Source organism: Anopheles moucheti, chromosome 2 (assembly GCF_943734755.1).
Source record: "Anopheles moucheti chromosome 2, idAnoMoucSN_F20_07, whole genome shotgun sequence".
NCBI lineage: Eukaryota > Metazoa > Arthropoda > Insecta > Diptera > Culicidae > Anopheles > Anopheles moucheti.
In genome coordinates, this window is record NC_069140.1 from 9074257 (window position 1) to 9092379 (window position 18123).

An 18123-nucleotide genomic window follows, 5' to 3' on the forward strand; every position below is an offset into this window, starting at 1 on the left:
CTTCTTCTCCAGCAGCACGTACAGGGACACAGAAAAATCGAAATCCTTCCTAACGAATGGATGACTTTGCTCGAGTGGAACGATTTGTGCAATGAATCTTGTGCAAAAGAATTTTGACAATTGAACGATAGCAGCTGTGATTGAGCGAGAGCTGAAGCAGGACCAAAGACCATGATTTGCTTGCCGTCGACTTGCGTTGCGAAATGTTGCGTTTTTTTGTGTAGCGAACTACCTTCTCAACTTCCATTATTTGTGCTCTTTTAATCGTGAGTATCACATTTCATCTCTGTTGTTGTTGAGGCTTTTCGGCAGAAACTTTAACTGCCGAAGGCAAAATACTTGGTTGTGAATATTTCTTTCAAAAATTGTTATTTTTTGCTCTTCGAGCAAGTGATGGATGGGTAAACAAGGATTTTCTGATACTTATTGACGTCAATGACTCCACTGTTGACGCTCGTATGGCCAAGCTTTTTTGTGACGAAATATTGAATGCTTAATAGTGCTGGTAGAATGACAAAATATGAGCTACTTGTAACAATTTTACTTTAACAATTTTACAACTCACACTGCCATACTTTATTATGTAATTTCAAACATTCTTCTATAGTATCACGAAGAATCCTTGCCGCAACATGAAAGTTTAACACCAACTATTGCGACAAGGGGGGGTAAATTCTCATTCTTGCCAGCATCTTCCAAAAGAATGTAACAAACATGACTAAAACGAAAAAAAAATAACGCACTCGCTTTCTTTCTCGTCTTCTCTGGTGAGAGTTGAGAAGATGCACACAGCACTCGGTGACGCAACATCAAAGCACAGACGTGGCAAGCAAAACAAAACGGAACAGACAAAGCCAATCAACTTCTGGTTCAAGCATTAGCGACAAATTAAACTTTACGGCTAGCTGTCACATAGCTTTTGCCTTTGACGGCTACATGCTTCTGCACGGAATGGCAAGAAGAATGCGATTGAAATTTTCGAAAACAAACAATAACAAAACATGTTTTATACTTATGAGTTAAATTAAATATTATAAAAAAATAGGTATAAAGCGAATAAACAGTATAATAAACTGATATGGTTAAGAAATACTATTTTGTACAATGTAATAATTATACTAATTTGACTCCAAAGCACATAAATTCAACAATAACAGTAGAAAAATTATGAAATACACAAGAAGGCTCATAATTAGCACACCTAACAACACTTTCGCATAACGAATAGAAAAAAAACAAATAAACAACTCTATCACAATTGCAACACATGCAAATTAACGCTGGCAAAACAAATGCATTCAAACAGTAAAACAAATAAACAGCAACGGGTTGGGTCCTGTCAAATGGGAAAACATTTGCATTGTACCTTCAAACTTTTCCAGCGCCGTTCAAAACCAACGGGCGGATGTGGAGCACAACATCGTAATGGTGTTGGCGGGAATGAAAAAGTGTTGCTTGGCCATTGGCAACATTTTAATGGCCACTGCTACCCATAGGTTATCCGTAGGTTGTGCACACAATTACCTGCCACTTTTTTGCTCTGTTTTTCTGTTTTGTTTCTCAAAACTTCATTAACATTACCGGGCCCTGGCATGTGGAGAACCAGGAATTCCCGGTACCGGTTTGACAGCTTTATGTGTTTTTTCACATTTTCTATCGCCGCTTTTCGGAAAACTCGTAAATCATTATTTTATTGTCAACGCTTTGAAAAAAAAAATATTGTTGCTAAAGCGTTCAATATATTTGCACAAGTAATTGCAACGGTCGCACGCACAGCAAATTAAAATTATACCATCCAGTCATCGTGCCAATTATTCATTGTCCGATGTTGTGCAGAAACCGCAGTTGAGTTAATTCGTTATTCATGACAGCATAATTGCCAGCTGAACATTTTAACCCATAGTGTATAAAAGCTTTATTGGGATTTCGAAATTGAATTCCGTGTGGCTTTTTAAAAGCCGAATGATAAAAAATTGTAGCATTTTCTCGAAGCTAATAGTATCAGGAATAACTGGTAAAACTATTGAATCATTATACCGAGATGAAACGAACTTACAGCAAAAGCTGTTCATATTTAATGATCGAAAGCGTTTATCCCAACATCAGGCAGATTTTCCATCACACAAAATCACAACAATGACTCTGAGTTGTGTTAAACTTTAAAGTTATGGAATGCTTATACCTTAAAATATATATATTGTTTTAGCACCCATTAAGGACTTTTCCAAAAAACCAAACATTAACTATTGGTTTTATTTATTCCCTTATTTATTTGCAGACCCAACCCACCCAACCGGTGAGAACGCTTTTAAAACGCCAACGCCACTTCAGTTATTAACGAAAGCTTTTGAGCAGCCCACATCCTGCCGCGCAGAGCAGCATGTGACGCACAGTACGCACAGTACCCATCTAAGAAAAAAAATACATAGTGACAGCATCTTAAATATCCGCCAGAACATAACGCTCGGGATAACGGCACCGTACACTGGTTTAGGGTGGAAATAATTAAATACCAACGCGTTGCGACTGTCATTAAATTGTGTGCAGCGAGACACAGCGCGGGCCGGGCGGGCGAACCAATGATAAAAAACTTCCCACACGGTTTCACCTGCTGCGGATGCTTCCGCACTAGTTGCGAACAGGAAAAACACCCGTCGGCAGCAGCATTCAGGTGGAAAAGTGAACCGCGTTGGCTTTGCCGTTAACCCATCGAGAACAGTAACCGCACACACCGAGACACACCGACCAACCAGGCACACATACCGTCAACCGGTCCCACACAGCCCATATATAGTACGATCAGAATTTAGCTAAATAGAATTCCAGCAACATCATTCGGTGGCACCAACCGGTGAAGCGTATGAAAGGAATAGATCTACACGGCGGATTGTGATCCCTTCCCGAGTTTGGTTTTTCTATCTCTATCTCTCTGTCTCTCGAGCTGTCGCTCACGTCGCTCTCTACCGTCAATTTCTCGCGTTGTGTTCCGCTGCCGGCTTCACCGTTCCTGGATTGGGTAGAAAAGCTTGCTGGAAAAGAGACGTGTAGATTTTATGGCTAAAGATTGTTTCCCCCATCGCCGAGCACACACCTTACTCTACCTGGTACCACACAGCGGAGTATCGGAGGTTCTATCTGGGTTCTGAATGAGCAAAAAGAAAACCTAAAGAAAGATCTTCTACATTCATACATCCTCACACATACACACACAAACGCACCGGTCATCTGCTGTCTGGACGCGATTCGGACAAAAGCGTAGCTGATTCGGGAGAAAGCTGAAGGTCTACTGGTCCAGCGCAAACTAAACACAATCTTCAAACACAGCTCAGATCTCCGCTGCTCTATATCCGGACTGCTGCATAGATCTCACCGCGAAACACACACACAGAGCAGCATACACTAAAAGCCACTACAAGCAGCTACTACTACTACAACTACCACCACTACTACTACTACTACTACCACTACTACTACTACTACTACAACTACTACTATTACCACTGTATCAGCACCATACTTGGGAAGGGAAAGCTATCCTAACGAAAACTTCACAACGAGCCAACAGAGAGCCACCATTAGTGTCACTGTCGCCAGAAACCGGCCAACGAACGCTAAGCGAGACATACAGTGAGACATTGAGCATTGAAGTACTATGCTGCGCAAACCATTGTCTACTGTTTAAGCGGCCAACGTCCGCAACCGAACAAAGTGTCATAAAGAGCGCACGATTAGTTAAAGTGAAATCATTTCAATGGTGTGGTATTTAGTAGTTATAGCGGACAAGCTGCGGCTGTGTGTGTGTGTTGGAACACTTGAAGTGAAGTGAAGTGTGAATTGAGTCGTGTGTAGAATAAAGAGAAACAAAGTGCGAAACGCAACTAGCTAGGTGTGAAATATATGCCCAAAAGGGGCATCTATATCGTCAGTTACGTTACGAAAGATCACTAGTAATCGTGTTGTTTCATGTGTGTGTGCGCGATATAGTGTGAAATATTTAGTCAAAAACCATCGAAACTCTCACACACTTTTAAACAACCAATCACACCCATTGCATATTATGCCAACGTGCTGGAATTGTAAACCGACGGGCTATGTTTGTGATGCTGTCAGTTCGCACAACAACCACCGTTCGTGAACGGCACGCCGAAACGGTCCACAAGGCAATCAACATCAATCAACTCATACGCAACATCAGCAACCGAAAGCACCGAAAACCTCGGACTACTCCCAACCGGCAGCAGCAGTTAGAGGACCAGACAGACCAGCAACGTTCGGCACATCCGCAACACGGGACGACCACGGTCAGCAGCATCATCAGCAGTAGCAGCAACAACAGACGCAACAGCAAGGACAACGCCAAGAACGACTACAACAACGCGAAGCACAACAACAACAGCCTTCGCATCAGCAGCAGCAGCAACAACGGTAGCCTCGCTTCTGAAACGAAAGAGATCGCCATCGGCAACGAGCATCAGCGATCGAAAAATATCAACATCGATCGGAACTGCAACAGCATCCACAACCGGGTGACGGAGAAGATCGATAAAACTGTGCCACTGCTGAGAACCGTCGTACCAGCGACCATCATTATCGATCAAGACAACTCGTCGACCTCTCCGGTAACACTGTGCACCATCTCGCAACCGCACGGATACCGGCTACCAGCGGACATACGGAAACTGTCGGTAGAGTTCGCCAAACCGCAGGTCGCACCAGCACACAAAATCCACACCGAGCTGGTGCTTACCGCGTCTGTTCGACCGACGATCAGGACGCTGACGGCTGAAGCCGTAAGGAAGACGACCACGGCAACGACGTCGTCCACCAACACACCAGAAACGACGACGACCGCGACGACAACAGCTTGCTCGATTGCCCCGCCCGAACAGCAACAGCAGAGCAATAACGTCAGCAATCTTAACGTGAATCAACAGACAGACGCCAACGATAAGGGTAAATCGAAATTTCTGCTACCCGAACTGAACAACTTTCGGAAGCCGCCAACTGTTCAGGTAAGAGTCCCATTCCACGATGCGAATGATCAACCGTTTTACGTACAGAATATGAGTCACGTTAAAATATTTCACATTTAATGGAGGCGCCTGGTGGATTTCAAAATAATTCATTAGACTTCTAAGTGTTTTTTTTCCATTTTTATCTTCTTAAGTAGACCACAACTAAACGGAGAACAAAGCAAATCATGAGATGCTTTTATCTTTGCACATCGAATCAAAATCAAAATAGTCAAAATAATAATTAAACAAATTCCGAACATTTTTCAATGGAGACGCCCAGTCTTTTGTGAAGTAATCAAATATTAACCGATTCTTTGCTATCTCATGCGCTTTGTTCTGTTCGAAATAAAACAACATTTTTGCGCCTCCATTCCTTCACGGGTGCAACGATACAGAACGACCTTAGCCTAGTGCCTGTCATAATCAAAATAATAATTAAGCAAATTCCGAACATACTTTAATGGAGACGCCCAGTGTTTTGTGAAGTAATCAAATATTAACCGAAACTTTCCAATCTCATGAACTTTGTTCTGTGGGAAATTGAACCACATTAATTGCTTACAACCCTATTCCTTCACAGGTACCTGTGGCAACGATACTGAACGACCTTAGCCCAGTGCCTGCACCAGTTAAAGTTACCAATAAAATTACCAACTCGAACCCTATGAGTCCTATGACCCCCGCCGGGCTACAGAGTAACTCGCCGGACGTTAAGGCCATGCGGTAAGTTGCATTGAATCAAATCCTCCGCAACTCAACAAATTTACTCCACAAACAACGAAATAAACGGTTGCATTGGGCTGACGAATTAAGCAACCGTTGAACATGTGTTTTTTACGGATTTAAATTTATTCATTGATTCCAATTGTACTATGAATAGCAAAACAATTATGCCATCAAAATACCCATTCGCTACACACGCAATTGTCAGCCATCAGCCAGCACGGGGTACACCATGGAACATGATTGCATCGGAGTTAATTAAACTCGCATCAAAACTTGACGCCATTCGGCGGGCACACACAACATGCACCACAGAAAACGGCAATTAAATAGTGTTTTGAACAGAAAGAAAATACAAAAATACAATGTTAGATCAAACACACACACACACAGCATTCAAGGCACATCCGTGGCAGCCCATTGTTTACTGCAAACACGGGGCGAGCATCAACGTTTGCTGGCAGGCAAGCTGTTCGCTCAGCCAATAATATACGATTATTGTGCGCATGGCCTGCTGCCTGTCTGCCTGTCTGCCTGCGAACGAATCGGTTTTCCGAATTGGATTTGCGTGCGGGTTGTATTTATTCTTTTCGGGCGAAAAAAAGTAAACCCCGAACGGAAGTCACAAAATCGAAATCGTGATTCACTTTGGTGTGGCGGCGTGGTGTGGCATATTATAATGCAATGTTTTGCAGATGATACGGTGAATGATTTGCGTTAACAATGACTATTGACAATCTGCCAAACCAGCGCTTGATTTATAGCGGACCACGTGGAATCGTACGCAAATGTGCGATTGTTTACAGACCATGGTGCATGGTTGGGTGGAGAATTTTAATGAAAATCAGTGTCGAGATTGTAAATAACACAATTCTAAACCTGGATGTTTGTTTTCCACACAAATTATATCAAATGTGTTCTGGTTTCCTCGTCGGGATTGGAGTAAACATCTAAAACTACAATACTATAAAGGAATTTCAAGACCGATAATGTATTAAACCACAACACTATAATGAATTTTTGACACCGAAACGTCAAATGTCAAATGTCCAACCTGGCGAGGAGAAGATGTCAGATTGGAGAGAAAGAAGAAGAGTAAAAAAGAATAGAAGAGTTTTTTTTGAGTTGGATATGAACACGTGTCATATTCGGTTCGCTCCAAATATGTAAGCATTTTGTAAATTGATAAACTTAAAAATATACACAACGTAGGGCCAAAGACATTTAAGTCTACCATTTATTTTACGTGCACGATCACGGTACGAAACAATGTACATCCTACGAGTCCTTTGTGTTCTTGAACATGTCTTTGCCTTGAGGCAAAGGAAAAACTTTTATCAATTACACACTATCCCTCCTTCAGTAACGTTGTTCGATTCAAACAAATCGAAAGGGACTCGCTCCCCCATTACTAATTGTTTTGCGAATTTATCGTTTCCCCCAACATCCCCAACACAGGTACTACAGATTGTGGATATACACATGCAACGCTGTGCTCCTGATGGCAGTCATCGTATTCTGTGGCGTTGCTGGTAAGATTCTACTCTCCGACTACAAGCGCCTGCTGGTGAACGGATTAAGTCTGACGCAGCCCAGTTTCATTTATGCTTACTTAGCTCTGCTGGTGCAATCAGGTACGCAACGGTAATTGGGGATTGGGGAACGGTGGAGACATCCCGCTATACCCAAAATAGACCTTTTTCCTCTAACGTCAGGACAATCAAACTGATGTACAAACAAAGTCTTGCATCCCTTTGTGTTCAGGAGTTTCATATTGAATTTTTGTTGCGTTTACTTCTTTGCAGGTTTCCTACAACTGATAGGGTGTCTCGGTGCCTTAAGACTGTCGGAGAAATTGTTAAACGCTTACTGGTTACTTTTACTCGTGTTGTTGATAGGGGACGCAATGTTAGGCATTTTTTGGATGTTCAAATTCGACAAGGTCATGCACGATCTGCAACCCATGCTAAGGTAAGTTAAGCGGTAAACCGAAGATTACGGTTTTGTTTATGAATTCCAAAAGAGAAAAAAAAACAATAATTGGGTTGTTTAAAAGATGAGATCAATAAATTAATTGAAATGGCTTGAGTTAAGTAAGTTTTTCTATTTAGAACTACAACAACTTTGGAACATCTTAACGATTGAAATATGATTCCAACTCGTGAATAGATTGTTTTTTTAATGAAATTCATTTTAAATATAAATATTACTTGTTTTGTCAACACATCGTTGACTGTTGTACCATAAGAACATCAGTACTATCTTTCCAGTTTCAGAAGATCTCCCCTTTGTTTGTTCCCCCCCGAACAACCGTAACCCTGGTAACCCAAGATCCTTTCAAACCCAGAGACATTTATGTCCGTGTATTTATGTTCCCTAGGTAACACGACACTTTGCGGTTGCGGCAAACATATCAACCTCCAAAAGCAAGCGGCAGCTGTTTTATGCCTAAAAATACGCAAAACCGATTACAGAACGCAAAAAGTTTTACTGTTCGCGCAAAAAAAGGCCACCGCCGCCGCCGCATCCGTGCTCGGTGGGTGAACTTTCTGCAACACAGCCCAAAACATTTTCGGCATTTCTTGGTACCCCGGAGAGCACGAAGAGGGCGCACGGTTTCCTTTCGCGTTCTACGCGTAAAAGTATCAAATTGAAGGCGCCAGGCGCATTGGCTGGTGGTGCGCGTTCGGGTTGCATTAATTTTAGTACCAGGAAATTCGTTGAACATATTGCTCATCGCTTTTTCCGTATTCACATTTCATACCGCGTCCGTACTAGTTCCCCAGCATCATCCCCCACTGAATGTACTGTGTACGGAGGACACATAAGTTAGCAGTAACTTTCCGTTGCGTTACCGTACCACCGTACACTTGATGCACTCGCTTTTATCATTCCAGATACCGCCTAGCGCATGAATATGGAAATTCGCCCGAACTGACGGAGCTGTGGGACCGGTTGCAGAACGAGGGCCGATGCTGCGGAGTCACCGGACCGCAAGTAAGTATAACTCGGCCTCGGAGGTTTTCTCGGAGCCTCCGCGCTTAGTGGGTTTTGTGGGTTCTGCGGGGTCGGGTAAAGATTGGGATCGTATTATTTTCGGTGTCGGTTGTTCGTGGCTTCTCCGGATGCCGGGAGACGATTACGTAAAACATGTATGAATTTCGAGCTGAAGGGGTAGCCGGATGTTGGGTTGTGAGTTATTTTAGTCCGTTGGATTTGTGAATGCTTGTAAGCTCTTAATCTAGATGCAGATATATTCGGCCACCGTGCCACCGGTGTGGCACCCAGAGGCTACAGTTCAAGCCTGCTTGTGATTTGTTTCTTGCCACAATTAAAGCTTATTTTTAGATTCGAACAACAACAAACGCCGTGCCGTACGCTCGGGAAAGTTTGTAGTAAATCAATTTACATTCCATTACGATTCGTGCAAGGAAATGTTAAACATTTCGGCACATCTAGAGAGGAAAACGACTCGAAAGTCGGCGAATAGTTTCTTCCGGCAGTTGCCTGATGGGAATTCAATTTTACTGTGTCTTGTTATGGGTGAAATAGACGAGCCAAAACTTTGTATGTCTTTTCAAACTTGAAGAAGAGCAAGTTTTAACCTTTTTCGGGCTCTCTTAAGAATACTTTGGAATCATTCCGTACAGTTCACTAGAAGTCTTCAGTAGAAACATGAAACTAATTTCGACCTTTTCGAAATTCCATCGCTGTAAAAACGAAGAAGAGAAATCGAGTACATTCAAAAAATTATTAGAAATTAATTACAAAAACAAATCATGGATAAACTCATGCACAAAACTTGTATTCGAACCTCCACCTTAGGACATAAAATAAGCGAATACTGCAAAACATTCACCAGATTGCAATATCTCTCTCTCTGCTCTCTCTGCTTGCACAAAACCTATAATGAACTATTCGCACAATTTTGCCATTCTGCAGCGATATGGTGCATAGCCGCAAGTTAAATTTAATTATGCACCCAAGTCATCCGATTGCAGCATTGCATTGCTTTGCATTCCGGCATGTTTCCGGCATCACCGAAAAGTGAACGATACGGTAATGCGAATGAGTGTTTCAATTAAAACAAGATAAGCTAAAATGTGTAATCAACACCGAAGCGCCTGAGGGTGAGCTGAGAAGAGGTTCGAGGGTGACGTATATCAGTTCACAGGACTTTCAATTCCCAAATTAAAGTTCTATCGATTGCCGCTCTGAGCAGCAGGATTTAACAGCTACAATGTGTGTGTGTGCGCGCCGGAGGCACTGCGAATTCTGTGCAGTGCAGTACCATTTTAAAATCTGTCTATTCGTATGTTTTCGATACAACCACAAAGCCGAACAAATGGTTCCCGCCCGCCCCCCCTTTTAATCCCGATAACCAACCTCGTGTAATCTCTTCGTACAACATTGCTTCTTTTCGAACGTGATCCAACACACGTCCTTCCATCTGCACAAATCCCTGCTAAATGTGCACTTTCTAAACATCGGTACAGAGCAATCTCCTCTTTTTCCTATCATTGAGCAAATACCGATCCGTTTTTGCTAAAACCGAAACGATTGGCCGACGTGTGGTCGATTACAGAGTGGAAAATCACAACACACACACACTACGCTTCCGTGTTGCATTCGTGTGTAAAATGTGATCCGGAAGGATGTGTTAAAAACGGATTTACACGAAAACCGCGCTTAATCCTTTTGCATGTAGCTCCACACGCAACTGATCACTCCAATAGTAAACACAGGTCTGATTGAAAGAGCATCAGTGGGAATGCGGGGTGAAATGGTTTTCTTTTTTTTTGTGCAACATATTTCTACATAAATGGACTAATGTGCAAAAGTCCGGTGAGCTTGTAATCCATTACAGTGTGGATTATTTTTACGCCACCTTTTAATCCTTCCGTTACCACATGGCAAGATTAGCACATTCTGATGAGGTGTGTAAGTAATGTTAATGGTTTAAAATGGAATAAAGCCAAGCTCTAATAGAGAGACGGTTCTTGAACTTTTTCTCAAATTTTTAAGAAATTTTGAGCCGTGAAGTAAATCCAATGAGGGCACTCTTACGAACTCCTATCCAACCTAGCTCACCTTCAAAGCTAAGATTCTAGTATTTAAATAAAGCAGTGTCGGACGCCAATGTTCAGACAGGGCAATAATCCTCCATAATCAACCTAATGCTTTTGCTCTTTGAAGTACAGACAGCAGGACTTGAAAATAAGTTATTAAGCTGTAATTCGTATCGGCAATAAGAAGCGATAATAAGCACATATTTCGAAGAAGCTATTAAAAGAACGTTGGGTAATCGGCACCAACAATTGGCCGCATGAAGTAATTAAAGTTATTACCCTGACGAGGATGAAAACATAGAACAACGGTAACAATAAGAGTCTACTCTCTTCCTCTCTGTAGGGTTTGTATTAAACAAACGCACAGCGTGAGGATATCATTCATTATCACACTCCTGGAAGATTGTCCCAATTTGCAAAGTTAAACTTAACGACATAATTCCTGATTCCTGAAACCCCGGTTCCCGTTGTTGAATGTTTCTTTGCAGGATTTTGCACTCAACGCTAACCGCACCTATCCGACGTCCTGCTGCACATCCGACATTACGGAGCAAATCAGCATAGGACGGCGTCCGCTCGCTTCCGCGATCGTGTTTCGCGGCGGAGAGGATCCAACGGCGGCCGTCGCTGCGGCAACCGAACTAGCCGCCAGCACGATAAAGGATACGCTGCTGATGGGCCGGAACTTTAGCGAGCTCAGCGATTCCTGGAGTCTAATAACGGCCCCGAGCAGTGGAAGCAGCACGAGCGGAACGAGCACCGTACCGCTGCAGACCGGCGTACGGGTCGTGGACGATGCTTCGGTCACCGGTCAGGGAGCGGTCAGCAGCACCAGCACCAGTGATAGTGGCAGTACCTTCGGCGTCAGCACTAACAACCACGGCACTAGCAGCTACAGTGCCACGACCGGAAGCAGTTCCGGCGGTACACCCGGTGCCAGTGCCGTTTCCGGTGGCGAAACGGAAGAAATCAAAACGATCGTTACGTGCCGGGCCGTGTATCCGCAGGTAAGATGATAATTAGCGATGCGATCTTATTAAAATTACCACCAACGGCAACGGTAGGCTTGCATCATTGAGATGCACCGCGAGAGGCATATCTTCTTCCGGAACGATTGATGAAATGAAACAAAATGTCCTAATTGAAAGTCACGTCCAATTTGGCACGTTTCATCATCTCGAAAGTCTGCGTCTTATAACTTGCTATTCGGAAGCATTCGTACATTGGGATGGAGCTCAGCGTTGTCAAACTTTATTGAGTTGACAAATTGAGTTGAGTGAGTTTTTTTCAGTTCCATTCTAGCTTTGTAATTCGAAAGTACATAATTTTAAATTATGTTTTAATATAATACTCCCGATAAAATTGGTCTGTATTCTTACAATGCTTAAAATTATGAAATTGCAAAAACATTGTAAATATTTAATGACAAGATTGGAATTGGAAAAAGGAAGTTTAATTAGGCAGTTTTAAGGCCAAATTTAGTGTAATGTCATAAAATCATTTTGACGCTTCAGCTACACTTCATACGAATGAGAGTACTTTTATTCGATCAAAAAAGCTTCTCCAACTCAGACTAGGAAAAACAAAAGAATGACGGACGGGCGCAGCGTCACGAAATGAATGGCTTTTTCACTGCCTTGGTCCGGTGGGGTGACCCCAAAAAAAGACGTGCACAAGGAGTACTATTAAGCTGCAACAAATTTCACATAAAATAAGGCCAGCGAAAATGCACTCGCATACACCGGGGCACCGGGGTCCCGCATGGTGAGAAATGTGCATCACAAACTCAAACAACTGCAACTCTATGGGAATGCCGGAAATCACGGATCGATCCGAAACCGTCCCGGTATCGAAAACGCTTGATGAAGGGGACGGAAGGGAAAACCGACACAGCAACGTCAGATGCAATTTATTGCGCTTTCCGGTGATGCAGAAAGGCAGAAAAACTCCTATTCGCCATCCCATTTATTCGATGCATGACGAATGGCTGTTTCCTTCGACCATCGTCCGACATCCAAACGGCGTCGGCAGCCACAACTTTCTTTCTGCGACTCACCAGCTATACAATGGATGCGTCGATGGTTCGATTTATTTCGTTTGTTGATAAGCTGTTTTTGTTTTGTTTTGCTTTAACATATTTTCATTTGCCGGCACCGAGAGCTTTTGTTCGCGATTCGCTTTTGCCGAGCGCAATGTTTGCTTTTAATTAAACCGTTTCCTTGTCGAACTCGCCAAAATGGGGCTGGTTGGCAAACCGAAAGTGTTACCCCGGGCACGCTTGGAAGTACCGTGGCACCACCAGTGGTGGCCACCAATACCATTCATCACTTCATTTCGCTACCTGATCGGTACGCCAAAGCTCCGCAGCATCGACGCTATTTCTGGTGCGTATTATAAGGTGTAGCACCATTTCGCACCATTTCGAAACATTATAATCAAACGTGTGCGCGCATTGGGTGGATGAATTCAATTCCACACGGAAAAAGGCATGTCCTCGAAAGACCATCAATAACGGAGAATTCCAACGGATCCGGGTTTACCTTTCATCGCCGAGTGGTCGAGTGTTTTTATAACTATCAAAACAATGAGAAGCGTTCGAGGGTGAACATTCATGCTACGGTTGAAAAATGTTGGACTAAACACATCTCCTTTTGTTGGGTTTCGTAAAATAAGAGATGAAGAATTAATCCCTGGGTACCTCAAAGGGTGGAGGCTTGCAGATATAAAACCAACGAGCCAATAACAAATTGATTCTGGGAAATTGTCATTGTGAATATATAGGGAATATATGACATATATAGAGACGGGAGACTCCATAAAAGCTTATTCCACCTCAATATTCCATATTCCTTGCAGGAATATCTCCAGCAGTTTCAATAACATCCTTCCTCACCATATTCTTTTGTGCAGGGTTGTGCGGATCGGATCGTCTCTTGGCTGCGACACACAGCAGACATACTGTTCGTACTAGGTTACTGTGTGATAGCGTTCCTAAAGCTGTGCTTTCTCGGCATCTTACGGTACGAGATCAAGGAAATGATTCAGAAGATTAAATTGCTGCAAACGGAAATGGCCGGCGCGATCCTGAACGGGGTCGACTGTGATCAGCAACAGATCCAACAGGTAAAGGAATTGTTGATAAACCAACGTTTTTTGCGATACTCTTAACATGCAAAGCTTAGCCAACAGAAAAGAAGAGCAATATCTTCTTCGAGTAATAGTCTCTCGAAGCATTTATGTTCGTTATAAGGCAAACATTATTCAAACCCCCATTTACTTTTGGTGATTTTGGCTTAAATTAAAAGAAATTGAAAAAAAATATGATTATTACAGTAAAATTATTATATCTCAAAAAGAAACTCAATAACAATTCCTTCTAAGCTACATGCCTCAATAGAACCTGCCAAATGCATTGACGAGATGACGTGTGATTGATTTCACCTTTTTACCATTGTTTCTCTTCCTCGACGGCTCTGGCACGCACGCGCAACGAACACGCGGCACAACCAATGTGTGGAATGTCCTTACGGAATGCGCCAACACACACCTGCACGCAAATCTGCAAATTGCACGCACTTTTATTAAACCCAAACAACCATAAATTGATAATGCTCACACTAACCACTAAAACCGTGGCGCAACTGCCGATGCGCAACTGAACCTCCACCCTCCACTGGCCGATGCAAAAACCGATGACACCGCCGATGCACACTACCCACCCTGCACCGATGCCAAATGTTCACCAAAACGCGCCATCTGATGGGTTGTTGACGCAAACAAATTACAAACGAAAAAAAAACCCTTCTTAAACATTCAACTTCGATTCCGGTTTCGGTTTTTCAATGTGCCGGAATCATCATATTGTCCATCTTTATACTTTGAATTACGTGTGCGTGTGTGTGTGCGTGTGTGTGTGTGCGTGTGTGTGTGCGGTTGTGTCTTTGTATATCTGTGTGCTACAGTTTACCTTGTTGCAGCAAGTGACGAGCACATCGGTCAATGGTGGCATCCATGCGGAACCGAAGGTAGGCAACCGGGACCGCGAAAGGACACGTGTCGGTTCGGCGGAAAGCGAGCGGGAATCGTTGCTGACGCAGGAAAACACACCCAAGCAGCTGCTCAAGCACAAGCAGCTGTACACGTGCATCAACGAACAGCAGCAGCAGCACATCTGCGGCCAGTCCTCGCTGGCGGGTGGAAGTGGTGGCGCGACGGGCGGCGGTACCGGTGGACCGGCAGGCGGTGGTGCCGGTGGCTGTGAGTCGGATACCAACTCCAACTGTGCCCTGCTGGTGGAGGACAACAACGGTCCATCGATGCTGTCCGCCGCCACGACCGGCACGACCAAGACAATAAACGGTAATAACAACTACGAGCTGTGCGAATTCGACGCCAAGGTGCCGACCTACAGGTAAGCGGAAGTGCCTGTTTGCATGACGTCCACCCACCCAAACCCCCTTAACCCTCTACCACCCACCCCTTCTACCCCAACTACGTTCAACTGCACCCCGTTCCACGCAACGGCCCGGGCGTCCTCAGTCGAGTGTGTTTGTGTGGTTATGTGTTTCCAAGTTCGCAGTGAAAAGCATCAAGCACAAGCACACCGGTTACACAATCCCACACGATCCGCTCGCACCGTACACCCCCGGGTGTATAGAGTTTGGCAGTCCCAACACTACTCGACACAAATTTATGACCATTGCGCGCGCGCGCTCCCTTTTGAAGGCCTAATCTATAGCATGAACACTCTCGACAATAATGTACTTCCTAGCGAGTGCTAGACCATAAGGTAGAGACCCTTCGCCCGTCTTGCTTGATGCATTGATGCATTCTTCCCACGTAGGACTTGATGATCGCTTGTCGTTAAACGAAACATGAACACAACTTAATGCTACCGGTGGGTCACAATAAGGTCTGCAGCATGATGCGTGTGAATAGATTGGTTCATTGGTACACGGCAGTTGTTTAAATTTGGTTCCTAAAATGAGACAATCTAGTTAACAATGGGTGATGTTATCCAAGATAGTTACAACAGAGAGCCCCTGAGACGTAAGGTATCTGACATAACCCAGAATCGCAGATACGCGGAAGTGTGAAGTTCGAACTTTGAGCCATTAAATTTGGCAATAAAAGCACATGCGAGAAGTCGACTCCGCAACTTTCAAGAATAAAGAATGACGGCTCAGTAACTTTCAAGAATTCGACTGATGCGAATATTAACAAGATACGCGAATTTCTCGGGGACTTTCTGTACGTAAAATACTCAACATGCTATTCTAGCGTCTCGTACTTTTGGTAATGCTTGTATTATTGAATTGGTTAAAGCATTAAATCGGGTAGTTTAGATACTGGCTTCAAAGATCCAAACTAAAACTGAGCTAGGCTATTCTAAAAACCAAAAATACAATAAACTGTCCTTTAGCATGTAGTGACCCAATGAGACAAATGATAAATATCGTCATCGTCATAAAAATAATATAAACGAATTCATCGTCTTGTATCAGCCCTCAATAGCTCTACAAACTCTTAACTCAAACATCACAAAGACTGTGAGACGTTAGACCATACACGCCAGTGACCCCCCCAAAATTCCAACACATTCACCCTCCGCTCTTCCTATCTTCATTTTTCCGCCCTATCTTTTCGAGATACAAATGCACCCGCTCGAACAAGTTCGTCCAGCACCAACCGGCCAAGCAGGCCCAGCAACTCTATCAGGAAGCGTGATCCCTAGCGTTGCGCTTATGACACATTAGTCGCACCCAAACGCTGGGTCGCAGCATCCTCCGAACGCTCGGGAAGCGTTCACGCACGATAAATCCCGTCACCAGCACCGTCCGTACCGGCAAGAGGTAGTAGCACCAGAACGCAGTGTTGCCTTCCAGTCGAAGGTAGTAGCAAGCTTGGGGATGCGTGGCTTAGTTCTACTTCAAATTGTTGCACCTAAAATACTCCGTAACGGGTTACCCGTTACCGGGCGTTACCCGTTGCCTAGTTCGCGCTCTATAAGTATAAGTAACCGTAACCGTTAACCGATCGCGTTACAAGCTTAACGCAACGATCTTTCCAAGTATCTTTCCAATTAACTGATGCAGACTGAAGGAAGACTTCAATCTGTACATTAAAAACCAAAAATGATTACCTCTTTTTTGATGCTCCACGCTATGGGTAACGGAAAGATGGCGATAATTCATAGTGCCGACGCATCTCCCAACTTAGTAGATGCTTTGCAAATGGAGCAAAACACACACACTCGATGTATGAAGTAGGATGTACACCATCTGCCAAACGAGACGCTCATTGTGCTAAGCTCCTTTTATACAATATAGTACGTATCATCATAGAATTGTGCTTCTAGCGCGTGTTTGCCGCAACATTCACACATCACGCTCCAAAAAACCCATACCTAGCTCAACCTACACATGCCACATCCGTACGCTTGGTTCCGCTTTGTAATGTGCGTGCGCTAATAATATGCTGACTAGTTGTGTTACATGTTACCAAACATTATTTTCCGTTTCTTTTTTCTTCAACTCTGCTTCTTTACGCATTCCTTACCGAACGCCACTGATGTGAAATGTAATGTTTTCCTCTCGGTCTCTTTCTTTTTTTTCGTACACCCATCCTTCTTAAACAAGACTTCTGAACGCACCGACGGTAACTAAAATCTGACTACGGTATTACCTGGAGCAGCTGTTCGGCGATCGATGGCGCAAATCGCGCCCGAACGCCACCCGTGCGGGACAGCAGCCCACAGCAAACGAATCGCTCGACGAAACCGGTCCCCAGCTAACCCGGCCCGGCAGTGGCAGTTTGCGAATGGCCGCGGGCGTCGGCGCCTCCACCACCACCAGCACTAGCACCACGACCACGACGCTCGGCAGTACCGCGGCCACGTCCGGCTCGTCGGTCAGTGGGCCCGGTCCAGGGGGCGGCGGTGGCCCACCATCTACCGGCGGTTCCACCACCGCATCGGTCAAATGCACCGTCGTTAACCGGCTGCACAGCATTACCACGGGTGGGAGCGGTTCGCGTTCCTTCGACCTCGAGGGTGCCGGTTCTAGCAGCAGCTCGAAAAAGCGCCAACAACGCTCCCGCATCACGTACGATCGGGAGCAGGGCGTACGGTTTTACCGCGGCACGGAAACAACCGATAGCAACGATTGTGATTGTGAAGATATTTAGATAAGACGTCGTGTCCCGCGCGAACCCATGCACACACGAGTAGAAGAGCTACAAGCTCGCCCTCCCTGCTCCACAGTAAGGACCAACAATGCGCGCCAACACACCCACACCCACACACACATTCGCTCGTG

The 18123-nt window shown here is 44.3% G+C and overlaps 2 protein-coding genes across 2 annotated transcripts in view; one reads left to right on the top strand and one right to left on the bottom strand.

The window, feature by feature from the left end:
- The window catches only part of LOC128298323 (uncharacterized), a 171989-nt gene that overhangs the window by 139032 nt on the left and 14834 nt on the right, over positions 1 to 18123 (bottom strand). The window lies entirely within an intron of this gene.
- On the top strand, positions 4092 to 17479 carry LOC128298322 (uncharacterized). The gene is made up of 9 exons (XM_053034071.1): positions 4092 to 5012; positions 5596 to 5738; positions 7197 to 7372; positions 7544 to 7709; positions 8636 to 8735; positions 11296 to 11814; positions 13718 to 13930; positions 14770 to 15218; positions 17446 to 17479. Exons 1-9 carry the CDS (start codon positions 4092 to 4094, stop codon positions 17477 to 17479), a joined length of 2721 nt encoding a protein of 906 aa, XP_052890031.1.

Excerpts from the sequence above, each read along its gene's own strand:
- LOC128298322 (XM_053034071.1), top strand. The coding sequence starts at position 4,092 with ATGTTTGTGATGCTGTCAGTTCGCACAACAACCACCGTTCGTGAACGG. Across the intron at positions 7,710-8,635 it reads GATCTGCAACCCATGCTAAG|ATACCGCCTAGCGCATGAAT; the intron begins GTAAGTTAAGCG and ends TTATCATTCCAG. Across the intron at positions 13,931-14,769 it reads ATCAGCAACAGATCCAACAG|TTTACCTTGTTGCAGCAAGT; the intron begins GTAAAGGAATTG and ends TGTGTGCTACAG.